The 12,586-nt window shown below is 33.2% G+C and overlaps 1 protein-coding gene across 1 annotated transcript in view; it reads left to right on the top strand.

Annotated features, from left to right (window-relative positions):
- Positions 1 to 12,586, top strand: part of LOC110658698 (phosphatidylinositol 4-kinase alpha 1) — a 31,736-nt gene that overhangs the window by 11,807 nt on the left and 7,343 nt on the right. The window contains exons 11-18 of the mRNA XM_058136806.1: positions 19 to 201; positions 3,010 to 3,534; positions 3,640 to 3,999; positions 5,668 to 5,882; positions 6,855 to 7,035; positions 7,422 to 7,558; positions 7,834 to 7,984; positions 12,180 to 12,446. Coding sequence (XP_057992789.1) covers positions 19 to 201; positions 3,010 to 3,534; positions 3,640 to 3,999; positions 5,668 to 5,882; positions 6,855 to 7,035; positions 7,422 to 7,558; positions 7,834 to 7,984; positions 12,180 to 12,446 — 2,019 coding nt within the window. The remainder of the gene's footprint in view (positions 1 to 18; positions 202 to 3,009; positions 3,535 to 3,639; positions 4,000 to 5,667; positions 5,883 to 6,854; positions 7,036 to 7,421; positions 7,559 to 7,833; positions 7,985 to 12,179; positions 12,447 to 12,586) is intronic.

Here is a 12,586-nt window from a genome sequence, read left to right as displayed (position 1 = left end):
TGGTCTACATCCATGCAGGTTTTGTGGAATTCTTCCTGCTTAGACTCCCTGCTATTTTCAGTTCACAACGACTCATCTCCTGGTGTTGTTAATGATCCTGCTTGGATAGCGACAGTCCGTTCTTTGTACCAAAGAATTCTGAGAGAATGGATCAGTATATCACTTTCATATGCCCCATGTACTAGCCAGGGCCTACTTCAGGTTAATTTCATGATCTACTAATTTTTAGATCCATAATAATTTATTTGGTTTATGTTGCTCAAATTGGCAAATATTTCAGCAGTTTACCTGCACTAATCAAGTAATTTTAACATTTTCTTCAATGTATTGAGAATTGGACGTGATCTTTTTCATGTTTCTTTTATAATTAGGGATTCATCCTTTTATATATTATGGCATCATGCTAGTTAAAAGCATGAAAAGAGCTGCAAAATGAAGTTATTTATTTGAAATGGAAATTGGAAAGTGGTCTTTTCATCTTAATGCCATTTGGCATTTTTTTTAAACAATAACTTGTTTTCTGGTTCATTAAGTCTTTGGATGATAAACTGTTGGCATCTAAAAAACTATCCCAAAAGGTCATTCTATATTTTTTTAATAATTTGGCTTTAGTTTGCAAATATGAAATATAATTTCATCTGCATCTGCATCTGCACCTGCACTATCCTCAGTTTGTTGTGGAAATATTCTTGTTTGTATATGACCTATGAGTACTTTTACTGTTACGCGATTTGTTTTTGGTGCTGCATTTCATTGTAAGCATTTTAGAATATCTTTAGCAATATTCCTTAGATTGCATTTGGTTAAGTGTTAAAGCTGTTGACTCCTTTAGCATTTCATCCCCTATCAAGTTTATGCTGTGGTTGTGGGTTTAAATTGGAGAGATTTTGGTGGAAGAAAGGGGGGCCAAAGTCCTTTGGAATTATAGTGCTTTGGAGCATGTAGAAGGAATGGAATTCCTTCATTTCAAGGGGCAGCTTTTATCTTCTAATATGTTTTGGGACAAGTTGATTTTCAGCTTCTTTGCGGGTTTCTGCTTTAGTGGCTTAGAGGAATGTGCTTAGTACCATTCAGCATGATTGTTGGGGGAGATTTTTTTTTTTTTTTTGAGGTTGGGGGGGGGGGGGGGGTGTGCTACTATATTAATTTTTTTGCTTGGTACTTATTTTGATCATATTGTGGGTTGGGAGGATACCATGTCCTCCAACTTGTGATTTTATCCTTTTTTTTTTTAAAATAAAATTCCTTCTGATATATATATATATATATATATATATATATATAAAGACACTAAAAAAAGAGTAAATGTCAACATGACGGTGTTGGGGCTAGGTCCTGAGGTGCCTGGTGCAGAAGGTCCAAGGGTTTGCACTTACAAAACCCTCCAGGCGGGCAATGTGCAAAAGGTGCGCCTGGCGCAAGGCACACCCTAGTGAGCTGAGCCCAAGCAACTGAAAAAACAGAAGAGGAGGAGGAGAAACGTACCTGGCTTCTCCTCAATGAAGTGTAGGCTGTAAGTGGTAGATGCCTTCTATTGGTATTTAAATGGGCTGATGGTAATGTGCTTATTAGCATTTAGAGCTAATTTAGAGCTCTAAATTGAAGTTTAGGTTGTTGGGCTAAATCTTAGTATTTTTTGCATGTAATTTTTTAATTTTATGTTTCATAAATTAAATATTAAATTTAAATATATTTTTTATGTTGAATACATAATTATTTATAATAAGTTTATAGAATTCAATTTAAATAATTTTAAGTTATGTTTAGTAAGATATTATTTTTTTAAATATACAGTAAAAATTAAAATTTTAGTACAATGGAAAATTAAAATTATCATTTTAATATTATCTTTGATTAAAAATAAAATTCATATAATGCATTTTAATGATAATATTTTACTCGTGTGTAATATAATAGACAATGATAGTGGTGCAATAAAATAAAAAAAAGTAATGAAATAAATGATATATTACATATACTTTTATATTTAATTAATATTATCTTAATTAAATTTATAGTACTTATATATTTTTATGAATTTTTTTTTTAATTTTTGCATCTTGCTTTGATGCGCCTGTACCTTGTGCCTAGGCTCCAAGGCTCCTTGGCGCCTTAGTGCACCTTGAGGCTGTAATAACTAAAGTGAATGAAAGAACGGATGAAAATTTTCACACCACCACTTCCACAGCACACCAGCATTGCCATTACAAGCACCATTACTGTTGTTGAACCCTCATCACCATTACCATACATGCCTAAGCAGGTAAAAAAGTTGAAATATTGAAATTTTCATTTTTGACAAGTCTACCAAACACATTTAAATATTAGGAATTTAACCATTATCATTCAAACAAAACAATTCACATTAAAAAAAAAGGCCATTACATGCTTACATTGATGTAGAACAAAGGGAAAGAACCAAGAAGATAAATCAAGGACCAATCCTTGAAAAACAGAACTAATTCTCAAAATATTATTTATCTCTTAGAAATTGTCATAACAAAACTTGTCTAATAACAATAGAAACCCTAAATCTTTTTTTATAGAACTAAGAATACCAATAAAAATAGGATTTTAGAACCCTAATTCAATCCTAATTAGGAATACGAAATTAAACCAAAATAAACTAGTAAATAGTAAAATTCCTAAATAATAGACGTAATAAGAATAAAATTCTTAAAGAATGAAACTCTTAAATTTCCTAATTTTATATGGAATATAATTCCTAAATTGTATTATGAATATCTTCCTATTCTGCATTATACATTCTCACCTGGACAATATATAGCATTCCGCTTTGATTTTTGTTTTGCCCTAGGACAAATGCTTGCTAAAATTGTTCTTGATGGTGTTGATTTCATTGCTTATTTAAGTGGAGATAACATTGATATCATTTAGAATTAGTTGTTTTGATTTTATGTTTTGATGTGTTGTATATCATTTGGAATTAATTGTTTTGATTTTATGTCTTGATGTGTTGTGTCTTGTATGTGGTTCCACTTGCCATAGGAAAAGCTATGCAAAGCAAACACATGGCAGAGAGCACAACCTACAGCTGATGTGGTTTCTCTTTTAACTGAGATACGGATTGGCACTGGTAAAAATGATTGGACAGGCATACGAACAGCTAATATTCCTTCAGTCATGGCCGCAGCAGCTGCTGCATCAGGAGCAAACTTGAAATTGACAGAAGCCTTCAATTTGGAGGTACTCAGTACTGGTATGGTCAGTGCAACAGTTAAGTGCAACCATGCTGGAGAAATTGCTGGCATGAGAAGGTTGTATAGCAGTATTGGTGGATTTCAACCTGGTAATGTACCAACAGGTTTTAGCAGTGGTCTCCAGAGATTAATATCTGGAGCATTTTCTCAACCGCCACAGGCTGAGGATGATTCTTTTAATGAGATTTTACTTAATAAGTTTGTGCATCTTCTTCAACAATTTGTTAGTACTGCAGAAAAAGGTGGCGAAGTGGACAAGTCACAGTTCCGTGATACTTGTTCTCAAGCGACAGCATTACTTCTCTCAAATCTGGTAAAAAATTCCTTCTTGTCTCCCCCTCCCTCTGGCTAATGATAGATTTTTTTGGGGAGATTTTTTCTTTTCTTTTTTTTTTCCCTGATTGTTCTTTTTGGTCAGGTTTCTGATTTAAAATCAAATGTAGAGGGCTTTGTGCAACTTTTGCGCCTTCTTTGCTGGTGTCCAGCGTATATTTCTACTTCAGATGCAATGGAAACTGGCGTTTTCATTTGGACTTGGTTGGTTTCTGCTGCTCCGCAATTGGGATCTCTTGTTCTTGCTGAGCTTGTTGATGCATGGTTATGGACAATTGATACAAAACGAGGTCTCTTTGCATCTGAGGTGAAGTATTCTGGACCTGCTGCGAAATTGAGGCCTCAGCTTGCACCTGGGGAACCAGAGCTGCCACCCGAAATTGATCCTGTTGAACAAATAATGGCACATAGACTATGGCTTGGATTTTTCATTGATCGCTTTGAGGTTAGGAATTATGGATTACGCTTATGCATAGTCTCTGTCTCTTTCTCAACTACATTTTTGTTTTTCATTTCCTTTTTTTTTTTTTTTTTTTTTGACATAGATTAGAATGCATTTGGGAAGCATCATAATGTATCTTGTGTTTCATTCTTTTGTCATTAGTGTCCAATAGTTTTGTGTATCACAACTTTAGTAGCAATTGTTATTCGAAGGATATGATTGATTTTGGATTTTATGCATGGATGGATGGCTAGTGTAGTCTATCTGGTAAATATCAACAAGTGTAATATGTCTAGGCTTTTATGGATTCATTTTATGTTGATTTCTTTTTCTTATAAAAAATGGCTAATTGTTTGTCTTTTATCAAGTATTGCTGTCAATGCTTTGACAAATTATCAGAATGATAACACTTTGTAAAATTCACTTGGCATAATTTGAATATGCTTGAAGATTAGGGATGCTGGATTGTTGTCTCTGCCTTCAGGTTATACTTATCATTGTTATATTGAGTAGGCAAAATTGTTTATGAATCATATGATTATCCTAGTTGGAACATTAAATTGTTAGTTGTTGGTGAAGAGGGTTGGTGAAATAGTGTGGTTTGGCTGTGAACATGTGGAGTTTTAAACTGTGCTATGCTTTCTCTGATTATCATTTCTAATAAATTTTTGTGCTGGCAATTCTGTATTTCTAATTTTATGAACTAATTCATTGATCATTTGCCATTTCAAAGTTGGTATTATGTTGCTGTAGTGTGATGGAAGTTTTCTGGGCTATGTCTGTGGTGTTTGTATCAGGCAATAATTAGTACAGAAAATTAATAAATGCACTAGAATCTTTGTAAAGATGTTTAAGAATTCTATAAAATATTGAAACGAATGAAAGTGATATTATTTTTTGTGGAGGCTTCACAAATTACAAGTACTATGTCTTAAAGATTCGGCGGCTTTTCTTTTTTCTTTCCTCACTCAGGAACTCTATATGGTTAATAGATCTGCCAAAATTGAATTGGTGAGGGTGGAATATCTTCTAGCTCAATGCAGAAAATTATGTTGTGGATGAAATGGAAGAGAGAAAGTTGAGAATGGTTTTTTTTTTTTTTTTTTGGTGGGGGGGGGGGGGGGAGGTGGGGGTGTTGTGGTCTTCAAAAAGGTTCAAATGTGTTTGCTACAATGTTATGGACATGTGGTTTGTTATGCAACTATTTAGATGGCTTTGAAATCTGAGGTTGCAGTGGCAGAAGGATATTAATGTGGGAATTGTGATGGTTACTTCGAATGTTAGCTGGCCCTTTCCTAGATAGAATGTGAGATGCCGCTGATAAGGGTGTATCAGGATCTGTTTTGGTCTAAAATTGTCTTGGACTGTGAATTGTTCTTGGAATGAAAACTACTTTTGAGTTGCATGTAAAGTTGATAAATTTATGGTATGCTTTATAGTGTTTTTACTTGCTTATGGGTTATTTGGTCAATCTTATCAAGGTTTTGATAGAGGACGAATCTGATACCTTGGAGGTCTAGTATGCTTTACAATTACATGGTGTGCATATGATGAGGACACATTTATCTGTTCAGATACTGATTGCATTACATATGTATGTGTTTTTGTGGATATAATCTTATTCACTAAATATTATATGGTTCCTTTTGTGGGTTGCTTTTGGCTGTATAGGTAGTTCATCACAATAGTGTTGAGCAACTCTTGCTCCTTGGCCGACTGTTGCAAGGGACCATGAAATCACCATGGAACTTTTCACGCCATCCTGCAGCTACTGGCACATTTTTCACTTGCATGCTTCTAGGGCTCAAGTTTTGCTCTTGCCAAAGCCAGGGGAATTTGCAGGGTTTTAAATCAGGGCTTCAACTGCTAGAGGACCGGATCTATAGGTGATTCAATTGATTACAAATTTCTTCCTGCATTTTTCTGCACAGTATCTTTATATCATATTTGCTGTGCTATCAGATTTTGAATTTTTATATCATTGTGCTGCTGGCAAGTGAAAAAACAAAGCTTTATGGTGTGCTTAACAAAAACAATGATATGTTAACATAATTACTTGAAAAATTGGATCCAAGCTTTAGTCACATCTTTATTGTGGTAATTCTGGTTCCAAGATTTGGTTAATCTTCATCTCAAATGGTTTACATGGCTGCAGATTATTTATTTATTTATTTATTTTTTATTATTATTATTTATTATTATTATTATTTTTTTTTTTTGGGGGGGGGGGGGTGGGGTGTGGTAGGGTTCCTCTTGATTTATGTTGTTTGTATGTGTGTTGGGGTGTCGGATTCCGAATATTTTGTCTTCAATAAAAGGGCAAAGTATGAAAAGGATGTTAGTATGAAAAATCCCCTGTTCCTCCAACCTTCTTCCCACCAAAGGAAGGGGAAAAGAGTTGCATGGTAAGTTAATTTAGTTTTGAGGAGTTTCTGAACCAATAATTTACAAATACGGAAATGTGGTCTAAGCTTGAAGGTTCTACTTGTAGATGATCCTTTTGCAAAATGCATCAATGATGATGGGGTGTGTAGAATATATAGGACGATAGTCTTTGTTGTTTTGTCAATGATAGGCCTTGGAGGAGAGCTTTTAGTTCTGCTGCAAGTGTGCATTACTTGTTTCTCAGTCAGTCAGCTTTGCCATTGGTTTTTTTGTTTCCTTTTTTCAAAGAAAGGGATAAAAGGGGACCCAAGTAGTCCAATGAAGCATAATTAATATGATTAAGAAATTATACTTATCTTCCAAATGTAAACTTATTTTCTGTAGAATGTGTGACGATGAATCCTAATGAGAGTTCATATGGCTGAATCCTTTTACATTTGAGAATTGAAAGTTATCTGTGGCGCCTGTTTCAGGACTTGTTTGGTCTGGTTTGCTTCTGAGCCTGAATGGTATGACATAAACAATATGAATTTTGCACAAAGCGAGGCTCAGTCTGTCTCTCTATTTGTCCACTATCTTTCGAATGAGCGAACAGATGTTCAATCTGATGCAAAAGGACGGGGACCAGATAATGGAATTTCTGTGGCTGATATGGTAAGATACAGCATATGCATGGTTAAATGAGTATGATTCTTCCACTTTACAATGCCTGTACTACATCCGCCCCAACATTTGTTTCACCAGTAATCCAACTTATTAGTGGAAAATGTATAATTGCATTATTTATCAAGAAAGCTGGAAAACTATCTTCACTTTCCAAAGAGACTTATTTTCATTCTCAACTAAGTTCATTATGCCGTTCTTGTGAAGTCGTCATATGTTATCATGCCATATAAAATAAAAGTAGACAACACTTTGGGGACATCCCAAAATGGGAAGGTGGAGGAAAAGTTTGGCAATGGATGGGGTATATAGTTTCTATTGTTGTATGAAATTTTCTGTTTATGATCCAGTGCATTGATAAAACTATGTAATTGCAGAATGATCAGTTTCACCCTATCTGGGGCCAAATGGAGAATTATGTTGTGGGAAGAGAAAAACGGAAGCAGCTGCTTTTGATGTTATGCCAACATGAGGCTGATAGGCTTGAAGTTTGGGCACAACCCACAAATTCAAAGTAAATTTTCATTATACTATGACAATTTAATAAAATATGCCACAGGTTTTCAAGATCTTTCATTTGTACCGAGTTTCATTGGGAATCAACTTCATACACACACACATATAATAATGCAATCTCTCTCTCTCTCTCTCTCTCTCTATGAGTAAAAAAGTATAAGCTTTGAAGAAGGGGCAGTGGTTTGCAATCCAAGCACCAAAAATTATCTTGAAGATGCATACTGGTATTATTGTAAATCTTGAAGATCTTTTCATGTTCCTGTCTATTTTCAGGGAAAACACATCACGGCCTAAAATTAGCTCTGAGAAGTGGATTGACTATGCTAGGACTGCTTTTTCTGTGGATCCTCGGATTGCCTTATCCTTGGCCTCGAGGTTCCCTGCAAATGCTTCTTTGAAGGCTGAAATAACTCATCTTGTTCAGGTATGTTGGCTATGTCTTGATCACAGGAATTAAATTGATAGTATAATTTACTTGGATTATGTGCTGATCAGAAGATACTTTCATTTAGTAGAAGAATCTTTTTTATGCCTATTATCTAAAAGTGAAAGCATGAAGGGGATTGGTTATAGGAACTATGAGGCTTTCGAAAGTGGAAATTCAGTGATTTTATTTTTGATTCATTGCTGCAAAATGCTCTGCAATCATTCTTTTAATCTAGGTTTTCAAATTGGCCCAGTCATTGAACCGGTGAAGTTAGAAGGTTAAGGGTTTAAGGTTTTGCCGAGGTTGAATAGGAGTTTAATCATCATACTATTACGTAAATATTAATTATATTATAAAATTAATAATCTCCTAAAAAATAATAATAATAGTGTATTATTACAATTAGTAGTTTGATATATTTTACAAGTAATTATTGAAATAAAGCTAGTTAAGTTTTGATATGTACATTTTTTAGAAAAATGATTTTAAATTTTTAATTGGAGTTTTAGTTTTAAATAGTAATATTTTATAATAAAAGAAAGAATAAAATTTTCATAATAATAAATTTTTATATCAACAAAGAATAAATTGATATATTAAAATTTTATATCACAATAAATAGATAAAAGTTTATATACTCTTTATGATATACAAGATAATAAAATAAGTAGATAATTAAATAATTCAAGTTGACACTCATAAAATAAATTATCTTAACTATTTATTACTAAGCACACAAGTTGATTAAGTGTACAATGGTCATGGGTTCAACACTCCAGAGTTCATTTTCTTTTAAGTGAAGAAGAAACCAATTTTTAGTCTGGCTAGTGGTCCAGGTCCTGGTTTACCTGGCCCGACTGGATGGTCAGGTCTGCTTTAAGGACTATGGTTTTTATCACTAACGTGGGAGATTTGAGAAATAATCATAAGACTAGTATGGATTGGTTAAAATTCTACCCTCATCTTTTCATGGACTGACACAATATAGAAGAGCGGTAACAAGGCTAAAGCACTTCTGAACCTTAAACATCCTTGAATCCAGCAGGACAATAAATTCTAGAGTTTACCAGAGTGTAAAATAGCTGAAATTTTTGAAATTGTCTCTCTCTACATATTATGTTAAAATGTTTATCTAATGCCCTGAAAATCTTAATTATAGTTTTGACTAGAAATAATAAGCTTTGTGGGAATATGTAAAAGGCCTATGGCTAAAAAGATCCAAAGCTTTTTGTGTTTTTACAATTTTTTGACCTCTTAATTTTGGCAACTTTGTCATGATTTTTAAACCTTAGTTGCAATTATGTTCAATCAGTCAAAATTAATCAAAATGGGCATAAAAATTAACATTAATCACTGATTTGAACAGAAAATAATTTGCTTGCAACATTTGGAAGGGCTTGCAACTGTGGTTTTAAATCGTGGTTATGGCCATATTTGCAGGTTACAAGCTGTAACGTAATAGTAATGGCCTATCGCTACACAAATTTTTTGAAAAGTTTATGAAGTTCATGAAATTATTAGATATTTAAAGATATAATTAAAATTAAGATACACAACTAAATAATAATGATAAATATATCTAATAAAGACATTAGATCCATCATTTTTAGATATAATCAGTGTTAATCAATCAATTTAATCAAAACCACTTTGTCTATTTGATGATCTAAGCTCTTGATCCCAGGAATTTGTAAAGAACGAAGTCTTTGACTTGATAGTTGAGAAAATTCAAAACTGAGAGAAAATGCTAGAAAAACAAAGTGTAGAAAGTTCAAGGAACAGAGACAATATGCTGCTTCTGCCCAAAACAAATACTCCAGCTGCTGCCTCACATGATAACAGCGCAAGAAGAGCCAAAAGATGCCGCTGCTGCCCAAAACAAACAATCCAGCTGCTGCCTTTGCCAAAAAACACCCTATCTGCTGCCCCACATGGTAACAATGTAAAAATGGCTAAAAGATGCTGCCTCTCTAGAATAACAGTCATTATGGCTGTTAATGGTTGGTAATGGCCAAATGGCTGCAACAACCCATCTTTTAGAAACTCGATAGTTAAAGGCCTTAAAATGGTAACAGTAAGGTATTTTTCTTGTAAATAACAGCCGTTATGTTAAGTAACGGTCGTTTTTTAAAACTATAGTTGCAACTACTTTTTTTTTTGTGTTCAGTTGGAGGTAAAATACTATTTTTTATTTTTATTTTTATTTTCTCCAACATTTGAAATCAAGACAAAATTGCTAAAACTAAAAGGTTTGGACAAAAATTTAAAAGCATACAAAATTTTGAATTTTTGTGACCATTAGGCATACTGAAAATGAAGGAAATAAAACCATAACTAATAAAATATTTCAAATTATAAGAATTAAATTTTAAGCAATCTAATAGTTACAATGAAATAATAGAGGCACTGCTTCTATGACCAACAAAAGAAGATATTTTATCAGAGATGATCATAATTGAAACCTGGTATTTATTAATCAGTTGAAACTTGGTATGTATCAAGAAGATATTGAACATAGTTTTGATCAGCTCTTGTTATTCAAGCTGATGCAGTTCATGCCTGATAGGAAAGTAACAACTAGTAGATGGAACATGCTTTAAACAAAGGAAATACGTAGGTAAATCAGATGCGATTTTAGGGTCAAAACAGGGAGATTGGATTCAACATTGTTAGGCCCTATTAACAGAATAAAAGGCTAAGAATTCCATTTTGTTATAAATTATCTAGACATGATTGAAGCCCCCAAAGAAAAAGGTATCAAAACTTGATCAGTAAATACCAATGACCAAAAAAAATCCAAAAATATATACCTTTATATAATTATAGCCATTTTTTTTCCTTTAAATTATCAACAGTAGTGAAAGAAAAATTTTAACTTTGATAACAATTATAGCTACTGTCTAATTTTTCTTAAACCATGTTTCCTTAACAGTGTGGCATGTTCATATGGATTAATTTAATGGGTTTTAAAAAATTAAAGTTGACTAGGATTCTAGAAAAAGAGATCTTCAACATTTTTTAGTAATTTGAATTAGAATTTGATATTGATATATTTTTTTTTAATTTTTAGTTTAAATATAGTCTTTTTAATATTTTATTACAATTGAAATTCTGAATCAACATAAAAAAAGGTCCTACTTAACTTCCATTTGGCTACCATGTTATAAATGGTACATGCCATGGTGCAAAAAATAGACTTAGGCTACAATTGTCGCTAATTTTTTTTGTGGCCTCTTTGGGTAATTTTAAAGAAATGGCTGCAATTGCAAAAGCATGTATATTTTATTTTCATTGGCCATTAAATAATTCTGCAAAGTATTAGGACTTAGTTTGTTGTTATCCATTTTGTTTTTAAACAAAAAACATGGTTATTTGTAGACATGTCACTTGACAATATAGATAATTATATACATATACATGCATTTCATATATATGTTTGTGCCTATTTATAAATTTAGATATGTTTCTGTGAATTCATTGTACTTCTCGATCATAATATAATGGAACAAAGGGCTCCATAATGGAAAAACACAATATTTCACTATTACCTGGAAAGACCAAGCAAGAACCATGTATCGATGACCAGTAAGATTAATTTAGAAAGCTACTATTGCACTGCCTATTTTCCAGAAATGATGGGAAGCATTAAAACAGTTTTGATTCCTACAAATGAAAGAATACCCTGATAAATTAAACTAGCTTCTGCTATGTTAAAGAAATGCTAAAGTAAAGATTCAACATTAACTAGAAAAGATTCTTTAGCATGGAAAACAGGGTTTTTGTTGAATTTAGATAATATTTCCCAATATTGTTTCTTCTCTGAGCTTCTCCCTAACCACATCACATTTGTTTTATCAGCATCATGGACCTTCTGTCCTTATCTGGCTGTTATTTGCAGAAGCATTATTCAACTCTCTCTCTCGGTTCTTTTTTCACAGATTTTTCTAGTATACCATTGACTTGATTTGACAAAAATAATTCAAATCTCCTTTTGCTATTAATTTCTATGTGGTGATTCTTATTAATGTCATTTATGTATAGGGATGGTATTTTCTAGTGTGAAAATTTGAGAAGAAGTTGATGTACATCCTTCTCTGTTGCTGACCCACTTTCCTTTAGTTATTTTATTTATTATCCATTGTGAGTTATTGGATTTACTTTCTTCATTTTGCTTTTTTTTTTTCCCTTGCAGTCACATATTCTGGAAATTCGTTGCATACCTGAAGCATTGCCTTATTTTGTCACCCCAAAGGCTGTTGACGAAAATTCAGTGCTTTTGCAACAACTGCCTCACTGGGCTGCTTGTTCAATCACACAAGCTCTTGAGTTCCTCACTCCTGCATATAAGGGTCATCCGCGCGTCATGGCATATGTTCTCAGGGTTTTGGAATCCTACCCTCCAGAGCGAGTGACCTTCTTCATGCCACAGCTAGTGCAGTCTCTGAGATACGATGAAGAGGTGGTTTATCTAACAAAATTCTTTTGTTTATGTTACTGATCATACTTTTTGCATGAAGGCTATGGTTTGTTGAGTTGAACCTGACCTTTTGGCAGGTTTATGCTAGAAGATCAGTATCTTGGTTCTTGATTGGTTGGAAA

Source organism: Hevea brasiliensis, chromosome 15 (assembly GCF_030052815.1).
Source record: "Hevea brasiliensis isolate MT/VB/25A 57/8 chromosome 15, ASM3005281v1, whole genome shotgun sequence".
NCBI lineage: Eukaryota > Viridiplantae > Streptophyta > Magnoliopsida > Malpighiales > Euphorbiaceae > Hevea > Hevea brasiliensis.
The sequence above is the reverse complement of the archived record's forward strand: the minus strand, read 5'-3'. Positions and strand labels throughout refer to the sequence as shown.